The 11,926-nt window shown below is 36.9% G+C and overlaps 1 protein-coding gene and 1 pseudogene across 1 annotated transcript; both read right to left on the reverse strand.

Moving 5' to 3' along the window:
* Positions 1–1,786: 1,786 nt before the first annotated feature.
* On the reverse strand, positions 1,787–5,082 carry LOC105055786 (hypothetical protein At1g04090). The gene is made up of 2 exons (XM_010937777.4): positions 4,830–5,082; positions 1,787–3,518 (listed from the first exon to the last, which is right to left on the reverse strand). The coding sequence occupies exons 1-2, from the start codon at positions 4,936–4,938 to the stop codon at positions 1,939–1,941; spliced, it is 1,689 nt and encodes a 562-aa protein (XP_010936079.1). The 5' UTR covers positions 4,939–5,082; the 3' UTR covers positions 1,787–1,938.
* Positions 5,083–7,355: 2,273 nt separating this feature from the next.
* Positions 7,356–11,926, reverse strand: LOC105055787 (uncharacterized; annotated as a pseudogene).

An 11,926-nucleotide genomic window follows, 5' to 3' on the forward strand; every position in this document is an offset into this window, starting at 1 on the left:
TCTAGACTAGCCTCAGCAAGAGCAGTGAGTAATATTTCTGAGCTGTACAGAAATTAACAGGTTGGTTTAAGATATGATAAGCATTACCTCCCCTGTGGAGATGATGACAGGGTCCGTCAGGTCGAGGGATAGGGTCACAGTGCTTCCTACCGAGTGCCCAATTCAAGTTCTTGAGAAGTTGTAGATTTGTGCGAGTCAATTTTTCCTTTGCCCTTCAAAGCTGGGCGTGCACGAGCTCAATCTGGAAAATTCTGAAAAATAGTATTTAGCTATAATTCTCGAGCAAATTGTTGACAAGTATACGAGAAGAAAAAATGAGGGACACATGCACTGACTGTAGATGCTCAGATCATTCAAGGAAACCGCATCGTGCCTTACCAATCCTTGCAAGCTGCTCTTTTAAGACTCAACGGCTTGCCACTCTATCAGGCTGTATCAGCCCTCTTTACCAAAAATGATTCAAAACAATTAAAATAAAAGAGAGAATTTATTTATTTTTTGGGTTCAACTGCCCAAGTCCAACCCAGACCGTACCACCACAGAAAGGCAAGGAATTCCCCTGCAAATTCTTTATCCTTCTCCAAGTAAAATAGGCAGAAAATTTAGTCTGGTTATGCATGAGCATGTAGAACAAGCACAGTGATTATTATTCATGTCATCAGCTGCCAGATTGAAGCCAGGACCTATGCATGTTGTAGTTGTATAAATTTTTGTCTCATTTTTCGTCCAACTTAACCAAGCAATTTTTCAGCATAACCGCAACACAGGAAACAAGAGGGAAGGGACATGACATGGCAGCGAGGAATCATCTTTATATGTATCAATGTATGTATCTCTCTGTCTATATAAAAGGAAAGAGGAAGCAACAATACAAAATGCATGTCATTAATAAAACTGGAAGCAAATTTACAAGAGCATTAGTGCTCCACAATGCTTCTGTCCATGAGTTCACTGAAGTAAATTTGCATGGCATAGTCCTTGGGAATGACAGTTGCTCCAGTGGATGCACAAACAGTGAAAAAATTGAATGAATATAGTTTATAAAATTGTTTATATTAAAAATAAGCACATAAGTACGATGTAAACTAACTAAATTCAAAGTTTGTTGCATGTTCAAATTCTTGCATGATACACCATGAACTTAAATAGAAGGCAACAAACAATAAAATATATATAAATTTTGATAGAAATACCGCAAGGAGCAAACCTTTTTTTTTTCATGTTAACCGTTCCGTAACTTCTTCAGATACATCAAGCTTGCCATAGGAGACTTCACCCAATGCCTTCTCGATATGTTTGGCCACCTTCAGAATTTAAAAAAACCACAACAAGACAGTTGTCAGAGTTGGAAAATAACTGTGAATCCCGTCCCCTGTGAACCGATATTACTAATAGAACATGTTAATAGGAAGATACTGGTTCATAATTTTTTGCTTTCACCATATCATACATGCAACTAATTAACTGCAGAATAAAATGTTACACTACATTTATATTCTTACAGGACTAAGATCTCAATGCCTTCACTCTCTTTTGGGTGTATTATACATGAACCTAAAGAAGAATACCACACAAATTATGAAAGAACTGGAAAAGTGGTGTTACGTGAATCCAAAGAAAAATATCACACAGAATTGGGAACATGGCCCTTTTGTTGCTTCGACGTGGCCTGGTCTATCCTTCATGATACAGCTAAACTAGAAATACAGCAAATGTATCCACAACCTAGAACCCGATGCTGACTACTGAGTTCTGATCGTTGGCTGCTAAGTATCCCAAACATCTTTCAATTAATGCCACCAAGATAGCTCTATCACAAACATCTCCAAATATACAGAAAACGGACGAGAAAATGTAATAAATACTCCAAAAGTTTCTGCTCCCTGTAATATACAAAACTGATGTAACAGCCACACCTAGAGAGAGACAATCACAAGGCTAGCCTCTTTCATCGCCCTCCCAGTTGTTCTTTTCCTTAGGACCCGTAGGTCCTTCCTCCCCGTATAACTCCGTTGGAAGCTTATCAAAAATGTTCTCCACTGAAAACCTGAGATTCAAGGGTAAATAACCAAGTATCTTCTCCAACTCTGATCTTGAATTATAAATAATAGTTGGACCCCACTCCCTCATGTACTGCAACCAAGGTGGCTCGGTCACTATACTCCCAAGATACTCTGCTGCAATAATCTGGTAATTGACACTAGAATCCAAAACAAGTTTGCTTCGAGCAGCATCATTCCTCACGCCTATTCCAAGTGTTTGGGACCCTTGTATGTAGTTCCCAGGATGTGGGAAGCTGGCATGTCCACTCTTGGACGAGTATACAACTGCTTTGTTACCTTGAATAAACTCCAAGCTGGTGGTGTCAACCCACTCCCCACCACTGTGTTGAGAGTAATATATAGTCCAAAGTTCACCTGTAAAATTGCTTATTCGAAGCGTGAAATGCTCCCAATCTCCGACATGTTGTCCTATCTTGTCAAGAGAAATATTTACTGGCCCAATCTTGATGGTGGCAGGGCCATTAAAGGGGCAAAACACCCACATTGCAATATCTGTGAAGGTACCTCCAAGAGCTGCCTTGACATGAGCATAGAGCTGTGCACTTTCTAGGTTTCCATGCTTGACATGACTGTTCTTATCATCATCTGGTAAATCTATCCAGTATGCTCCATCATTTTCCCCTCCACTAGGGAGATTTGAACCATTGGCATCAATAGCTTCTCCAACCGACTCCCCTCTCTTATAAATAGTAGCCCCATTTTTGAAAAACCATGAAACTGATGAAGGCAAATAAATCTCTTTCGGATGGAAGAAAACAGTGGGGCCATAATGCTTGATAAGTGCATGGATCTGCTCCAAATTTGGCATTGCATGCAGAGAGAAATTGACATTCTTCAAGCAAAAAATGTTTGGCCGATAGTCAGAGCTCCTTGCAGTACTGCAGCAGAATGTTCCGACAGAAATACCTTTTCCCCACATCCCCCGATTTGAAGGTCGTGTGCTACATACTCGGAAAGGAACCTTTGAATTCATGGACTCTGTATCAAGTATTAAACCATGAGTCTCACCTTCATCTGTAAGATCAGCTCGAACACACCTGACTTCATCGAGTGAGGGCTTTTGGGGTTCTTTAGTGACCACAAAGCCCACAGCTTTATAGTATTCTGGAGGGCTTGGAAGCCAGAAATAGCCACATCCATAACAATTATCATCATTCCATATATTTGAACTCCATACAAGCATGTAATCTATGGGTTTCTGGAGAGCTGGTAGATCTGCCACATTACAAGCCAAAGATTCTCTTGCTGCAAGAACAAACCCACGCAAAGGTTGATCATTTGTTTGGGCATAATGACCAAGGCTCAAAAAGCCATCTGGTAACCCTACGGGTTTGAAAAATGTAGCTCCTTTGCTCTTATCCTCTGATGACATGCAGCTCCAGATGCTCTGGAATTTGGTAATCTCTACAAGCTCCAATTCTCCTATACATATTTTTCCCTGAGCAAAGCCTTCACCTGTGAAGATAGCCATGAAAAGATGCAGTAATTTTCTACTAGTTTGAAGCACAATAAGAGAAGCTTAAACTTAAAGCTAGAGTCAAGAAGAGACATTCTACTCTCTGTTGATTGTTTGACAAAAATATATAGCATTAAAAGAGAAAGAGAGATTAAAACACATGCAATTGGGATATAAGTAACATCCTGTTAAATCAAAGTATAAAATTTTCAAGAATTAATCTAGGAGAGAAAAGCAGATAAGATACTGAAAATACTACAGGACAGATGAACTAAGAGGCTTCTATATTAATCCCAAGAATATCAGAATTTCCTTCTCAAAGGCTTACACATGTTGTTGGAAAATATCATTCATTACATTATTACCAGTGGTATTTCCCCGATATTAGAATTTCTCTCAAACATCAGATAACTTAGAAAAAGGAAAATTGTTTAGCTAAATGATTTAGGGGGCAAGCATTTCCTACTTCAGTTCTGAGGGAAAAAAATTGCCGTGCACCAGAAACACCATATCTTTTTGAGCAAACCATATGCAAACTTGAAATTCATCTTTCCCTAAACATTAAAAATAAAAAATAAAAGAACTAATAAAAATCATATGCATGTCCAGGAACATCTAAACATCAGGCAATTTAGTGTTTTGCTCATCCCCCTTCCCATTTTGCATGACATAATCGAGCAACTCAAGTTAATAGGCTCCCAATGGTTCAACGGATGTGCACCAGCATTGGAAAAGATAACTTCTCTATCAAATGGCACTTATCATATGGTTTCCCCACGAATCATGAAAAAGAAGATACTCAAGAGGAAATTCACAGCTTAATTTGTCTACCAATAAATACACCAAAAAAAGAACGGGACAAGCCATGAAGAAGATCCATGAAGAAGGTGAGGACAAGGCATGCAATCCATAATCCTATAACCATGCCATACGAGAGCTAAGAATCAAGAAATTACTCCTCCATCGTATTTATTAGACACTAGGAGGAGAGACACACATGTATCAACAAAAAAAAAAAAAAAAATCATTCCATTTTCTACAATTATCATCTTATCATGCAACTAGAAAGGAACAAATTATGTATGGAGAAGATCCAAGAAATCCCGTTCACATGAAAACGTCCAATGCTAAATGAAAATATGCTTAGGTTTGCATATGATTTGCTCAAAAACTAAGGATTCATCATAAACCCCAGAATAACAACAATAAAAACAAAAAACCACGAAGAGGACATAGCTCAAATCAACTTGAAAGCAATGTCCATCAAAATCCCCGATGATTCTTTGTGTTATCAAAGCAAAAGATCGCACCTTTGGGCCATTGGGGGACAGGCAAGGGGAGGGAGAAGGGCTCCGGCTCACGAGGGTCGAGGTCGGAGGTGATTCCTCTATTCCAGCAAAAGCACCTCCACCCGTCCATCTCTTTACCCTTCTCCTTCCAAACCCAAGCCCGACTTAATCGTCAAAGCCTCAATTTAATCCTCCCTCGATCGGATCCACATTGCATTCGTATAATTGGTGGCGATATGAAGAAACTTTTCTTGGATTCTTAGGAATTAGCGCTAGAGATAGGGTAGAATTGGAACTAGGGTTACGGCTCTCGAAAACAAAAAAATCCAAGGAGTTTGGATCCGCATCTCCTATCACGTAAACGGACATAAGGAGGCAAGAATCCTGAAATAAAGGAGATAAAAATATCTACAATTTGCTCTTGTTTTAACTGTTTGTCGCATAATTCTATTAAAAAAATAACCGGACGACCGTTGGTTAGCGGTCTGTTCGTCCGTTGTTCTGACGCTATGTTCCATCCTTCATTTTATGGATGTACGTCTTCTAACATCCCTATTGGATCTTACTATTTGTAGTGACAATATGATTATTTGTGTTATGATGTGAATGATACTTTCTATTGCATATTCCAGTTGAAATTCTTAACCGATAATTTTATTTTTATACTATCTCTGCTAATTGACTCCAATTTTTTTTGGAGGCGAGAGTAATACACAACTTTTTAACAGCAATTTTGAATTTTGTGAGAATATCCAATCACAAGTAGCACTTTTTTTCTTTCTTTCCCGCTTCTTGTGTAAGGTAACTGCACCGTATGCTAACTATTAATTTAGAAACATATCTACATTGATAAAAATGTATAAATAATTTTTCTGGCCACTTACAAAAACTAATAAACATGTTTGGATTTTTTTTTTTAAATAAAACTGAAGGCATTCTTTAAATAGTCAAATTTGTCTGGTTATAAAGCGACAAGAGTTTTTATTTTTTCGTAGAAATAAGATTGACAGCAGTTACAGACACCACTCATCTCGGTGCCCCACATCATTGAAAAGCTAAGCTGTAGAGGTGACATTTTAGTTGCACATAAATGAATTGCAACACCACCTTAGCTTCGTGCCACAGAATTAGTCAAGTGTCGTTCTCTTACTTTAATTTTGTGCCATCTATTACCATGCTATGGACCATAGGACGGGGGGTTTAACAGTTTTGTTGGGAGTTTAGGGGAAAAAAAATTAATAAGAAACAAAAATAATAAAAATATATATATTTTTTTCTTTTTGATTGAGAGTTTAAAGAAAAAAATAATTCTTTTCCTGTATGATCGGAAGCAAAGAAGAAATAAAAAAAAATATTATAATATTTTTTTATTATATATCCCTAAACCCACAAATCTCTCTATCCCTACGGATCTCCTTCTCCACATATCCAAAAAAATATATATAATTTTTTAAAAAAATACAAATAGATAAGACCATGCCTTCCAGTTTTTTACGTCCTTCTTGATTTTCCTTATCTTTTTGCTTCAGTCACATACGGAGAGGAGACGATTTTTTCGTTTACAGGAATAGAAACGTCTGTCTTATTTCTATCTACAGAAGTTAATTAGATGAAAGGAAATAAATCTTAAGGGTATAATAAAAATTATAAAAAATTTATTTAAGTTTCAATTCTTTTCTCTCCAAATCCATCTAATTTAGGAGAGAAAAAAAAGTGAATCTTTGAGAAAATTTATATTCTCTCTGTTTCTTTCATTTTTCTTTCATTTTTTTCATAAAAAAATTTTCAACCAAGAGAAAGTGTTAACTTTCTCTCCTATTCTTTTCTCTTCTCTCATATTCTTTCCTTTCAATTAAGATATGTAAAAACTTTTTACAATAGAAAAGAAAAGGTCAACAAAAAATTTAATCTTTAAAATGAGTGGTCTATACGAGACATAGAGTTTGACTCCCCTAAGCAAAGCATCTATTCAATCGTTAGAATATAAATCAAAAAAAAAAAAAGAAAAAGAAGAATTTGATTCCCCAGTGCAAAGCATCTACTCCTTCCGTTAAGATCATGGATGGAATCTTCCTCACCATGGTTGGTTGGCAGTTACTTCTATAAAACCAGAAAAAAGAGAAAGGGGTGGAAAGATTTTTAGCCCCCATTTTGAACTTCTAGTTCCACCCGCAATCATTTTCACCTGTCCAGTAACAACAGAAAAAAATCCTTTTGGACAAATAATCATATTGGGTTGGGTTGGTTTGCATTTATAACAACCGTACAAAACTTTAAAAACTCATTTCATGTACAGTGTGTACACCTATAGACGATCGCATGAAATGAGACCCCTGTAGAGCCCATGTTGTACATGTTATTGAATGACTTTGCAGTATCATTAATCTATATGCTGAAAAGAGCATCACATTCAAATGTCAGCAATAACTCTTAATTTGGATATTCGGAAAAATTAAGATCTGAAATCAGCAAAAAACAAAAAAAGAGAGCAACGAGGAAAAAAAAAACATGCGTTAATTAGATGGTAAATAACATGTACTGGTCCAATAAAAACCACATCCAGGCTCAGGTTAAACACGATGGTCAGGTGTTTGATCAATTTAGCACAATTAAATTTTGCACTAGAAGAAATATTCATTTTTTTGCCAATAGCCTTAAAGGAATTGCTGTACTCAACATAAGTAAAATAGAACAAGAAAACATAAAGCTGTAGGATCAATTGTCCCAAAGTTCATCATAGAGATGTGGTGCCTGCATTTCTGCTTGTGGAACTATATTGTTGCGAGCTTGTGCATGATTTAAGCCATCTCCAATTGTCACTCTGGATTTCCACAGCCACCTCTTTATGTCCTTTCAGACCTGCCTTGATGCCTGCAAACAGGTTTCTCTGCAACTTCAGCAGCCCGACAGGTTTGGAGACAATATACAGCACCGTTGATAAAAATATGAAAAACCCAGTCACGAATATCACCCTGTTTGATAGAGTTAAGAATGAAAAAAGCATGTTAATTGGAGTTTGGACCAGGGGAACCATCATCTCTTTATCTCCAGCAGTCTTGCTAAAAGCACCATCTAAGAGAAATTTAGGATTGGATTAAAAAGCTCAGTCTATTCGGTTGATAATCTTGCTTAGCTTTGTTCAGACAGAAAAGTTTGACTAGTAGAAACAAACGTATGTGTCAATGAACCAATAATAGGATTCGGATTGTCAGGGTGCAACATTGTGATTGCTCTATCCAACCAGTGGTCAGTGTTTTGGCTTATATGCAAATGGAACAGCACAAAAAAAGGATTTTTCTTAAAGACGATATGATAATAGCTTCCCCCATAGCTATGCAATTATAAAAATAGATGCTTACCTATGAATAACACCTTGACGTTGCACTGTGGAGAGCAAGCGACGAGCGTGCATCAGCAAAGAGTGGTGTCCTTTGTACTCACCTTCAGCTTTCTTTAAGACACTTGTTGATTCCTCTACCAGATTTTAAAAAAGACTTTAAAAAATTCTGACCAAGGAGGAGAATCGTGCCCTAAAGCTCACAAGCATAGAAGATTATATTTATGTAGTGAAGGACCATAAGCTCAAGTCATACTCCCAATCATAAGTCGTGACTCCTACTGGGACTAGTTTTTTGCTCTTTCCTTTCCTTCTGATTGCTTTTTGGGAAAAGGTTTAAATGACTTCTCCAATAAGAACTTCTATGTAGGTAACTTGAGCTTGTTTTGGGACACTTCTAAGGTAAAACTCTGCTAGGGCAATTCGGTTTTCATGCAGAAAGAAAACTGAATCTTTCTCTTTACACTCCCTTCCTCCCTCCTATATAGATGATGATTCAACAAAACTCAGTGAACATTACAAAACGCGAGCAATCGAAAGTGTAGATGACTAGATATCATGGCAGTATTACAATTTTTTGAAAATAGTAAGTAATAAAAATCTATTCTCTCAGCAACACTGAAAGAGAAGCTTACACGAGTCCTGTAATTCAGTCTATCTATGAAAAAAAGGCAGCAAAGTATTTGAGATCCACAATAAAATCGTATGATAGTTCATTTTCTCTTTCTGCCACTTAAGAAGGCCATTATTGTAGAAAGCATAAAATATCACTGGAACCGAAGTTAAGAACTAAGCTTAAAAGAGTGACAAACAACATTGTCTTGGTAAATCATAATTACTGAGCATAATTACCATCATATTATTAACAAACAGCAAAGCTATAAGAGATTATACCGAAAGTAGCCAATGTGTTTGCACTTCTTTCCACATCCTGTAGAAAATCATGGATAATATAGTTCTAAAAATGGATCTTTCTGTAAGGTGACAATAAATTAAGTTCTGACAAAATTACTCGAGTAATCACCTGAACCATCAGTCGATGAGTGCGGTGAAGCCTCTCAGTTATGCTTCCTGCAGCAGATGTCATCCCAGCTTTTGTCATATAAAATCAGAAAACTAAACCACCATAGCATGCCTCTCAGTAGAATAAGTGGAAGAAATTGATTCAAAAACAACCGTAATGGATTTCACCCTATGAAGGTAAGCCAAGTCCAGAAAGTGTCTCGATCTCTGTTCCTATAATTATTGAAAATATAAAAGATCCTTGGGTTCCAGCTGAGTCCGGGTCCGGTGTTTGTCAACATCATGCAGAGTACCACGAGGCCAGCCCTCAACTCAAGAACCTCTGGACTGGGGATGGATTAGAAATGCCAACACATATTAGTCAATCTTTTTACGTGAAAAGGAATAGGTGTTTCGATGTCCAAAAATTTTTTCCACATTCTCTAAGTATTGATTATCAAATAAAGTTCTATTACATTCACCTCTTTAAACAATAACACAACAGAATGATCAAACAACAACAACAACAACAACAACAATCAAAGCTTTGTTGCATCTAAATGAAATTTGGCTCATCAGGCTGCTCCATAGAAGGATTGGATAAAATTTTATAACTATTAACCAACCTTGCATTAACCTTTTTTCTTTTGGGCTTTCTACTGTTTATACCCTTTTTGTCTTAGCAACAAAACGCGACCAAACACAAGAAGCATAATCATACAACAACTCTTCTTTACCAAAAATATAGAAAAAGAGAATGTATATGAATTTAATTTACATCATCCTATAAGTTTAGACAAAATAGATGATCATTTTAAGAAAGCATGGTGCATGAATAAATAATTCTCAGAAGTTGATTGTGATTCAGAAAACATACTGTAAATTATGCCTGCAGATTGTAGACACTTCTGTACCTCCTAAAAGAAGCTCTCTCTGCAAATTTAGATTCCAATATAAGCAGTGGAGCAGAGGGAAAAAGCAAGATAGACAGACAGACAGATAGACAGACAGACAGAAATAAAGGGAAAAAAAAAGAAAGTTTATGAGGATAATTTATTGTTGCTAAAGCTTATGCACAAACTTGGTAGATTTGCTGAAACATACAGGCAAACTCGTAGGAGGATTCACATTGTAGAATGAAACTCTAAATAATATAAGGCCGGTTCACTATCTCAGTATCAGATCCCATATTTATACCATACTATTATAGTGCCAATTCATGGTACGGTTCAAGATGGTCAGGTTTACTGTATATTGGAACGGTATGGGACTGCATACCGGTTCCATATTGATACTGTACGGTATGTTCCAATATGGTACGGTATTGACTGATACAATGAACTTTGATACAAGGTATGATAAGCTAATATGTTAAAGTTCTAATGTTTAAAAAATAGTTGATCAAAGGGGGAATGAATAACTCAACGAAGAATATAAAAGAATAATAAACAGAAAACAAGATGATAAATGAAGGTTTCTTAAAAAACCATTAATTGAACTGTAGGATAAGTATAGATAACGAGTTCACAGTTCACGAGTTTAAGAAGAAGCCTCACTCCCTCCTGAGCAGCCTTCCTAAGGTTGCTTTTTGCTTGCAAATTAGCGTTTCTCGACCTCGTATGCAAACTAAAAACATGAAACAGGATAAATAATTGTTAGAAGGCTAAAATCTGAAACTGAAAAATATTAACAAGTTCATAAAAGGTACTAGTTCGACTGGGAAAAACCAAATAAGAAAATAAAAGATTTAGCAAGGCAACAAGAAAGTCTATTAATTGTTACAGGAGCAGGAAGAACATTCCCATAGATTTACTTCTGGTACTGTTCCTTCCATGATTCTAAAGTGGACGGTGCAGATTGCGATTCTCCAATTGGCGGTTGCTGGGCGAGAAAATCCAGCCTAAACTGCATCGATCTAAGTAATGCCAGTCCATCCCGTGCAGCACCGTTCAGTCTTGGAAGAGCATTTGCTTCCTCTGTCCCTCTTCTAGACTTTCCACAGCTTTCAATGGCCTTGATGCAAATTCTTGGATTTGCACGACTGTCGGATCCCAATCCTTCTTTCATATTCTTGACAGCCTCAGTGACCTCATCCATCAGGACCTGAACAATGATAAACTAACATCAATCCATATATTAAAAATGGAATATTTGAAAAAAATCTAAAAGGAACAAACATTACACTTGCTTAATGGAACTCGAATTTAGAATACTTGTAACGTCACCTCGAATCTATATTGCTTTTCAATCAAATTATTTGTAAAATGAGCAGGAAGCATGTAGAAAATCACGGGAAAGAAGCAGGACTCAAAAGAATGAGAACAAAAAAATACATTTAGTCTGATTTATAGGAAGTAGGTTCCCTCAAGTAGAACTCCATGCTCAGCAGCAGGATTCGACAAATTGCTCGAATCAGAAGCCATAAAACTCCTAGTGATGGTGCATTTGATACGAATAGGAAAGACAATGACTCACAAAACCAGATGTTGCGAGATTGAATAGGTAGATAACAAAATTAATTAGGAGTCTAGAGATAATACCTCGCAAGATCAAATTGGGTAGCATCTGTTAAATTTCTAATGTGACGAGAGGGGGAAAAAAAAATGCAACAGGTGTGAGAACAGGTAGAGAAGGGGAGAGATAAATCAGAGACGACAGAAAGAGGCAGGAGAAGGGATAGGTCGGGGATCGTGATGAGAATGGAAAGCCCGAAATATTTGATTCTATGTGGTGAAGTCGGCGTCCCTTTTCGACTTTCTTCGTGAGCTGCTCAGTTATT

This window comes from Elaeis guineensis, chromosome 12 (assembly GCF_000442705.2).
Source record: "Elaeis guineensis isolate ETL-2024a chromosome 12, EG11, whole genome shotgun sequence".
Lineage (NCBI taxonomy): Eukaryota > Viridiplantae > Streptophyta > Magnoliopsida > Arecales > Arecaceae > Elaeis > Elaeis guineensis.

Excerpts from the sequence above, each read along its gene's own strand:
- LOC105055786 (XM_010937777.4), bottom strand. The coding sequence starts at position 4,938 with ATGGACGGGTGGAGGTGCTTTTGCTGGAATAGAGGAATCACCTCCGAC. Across the intron at positions 3,519-4,829 it reads TGTCCCCCAATGGCCCAAAG|GTGAAGGCTTTGCTCAGGGA; the intron begins GTGCGATCTTTT and ends CTATCTTCACAG.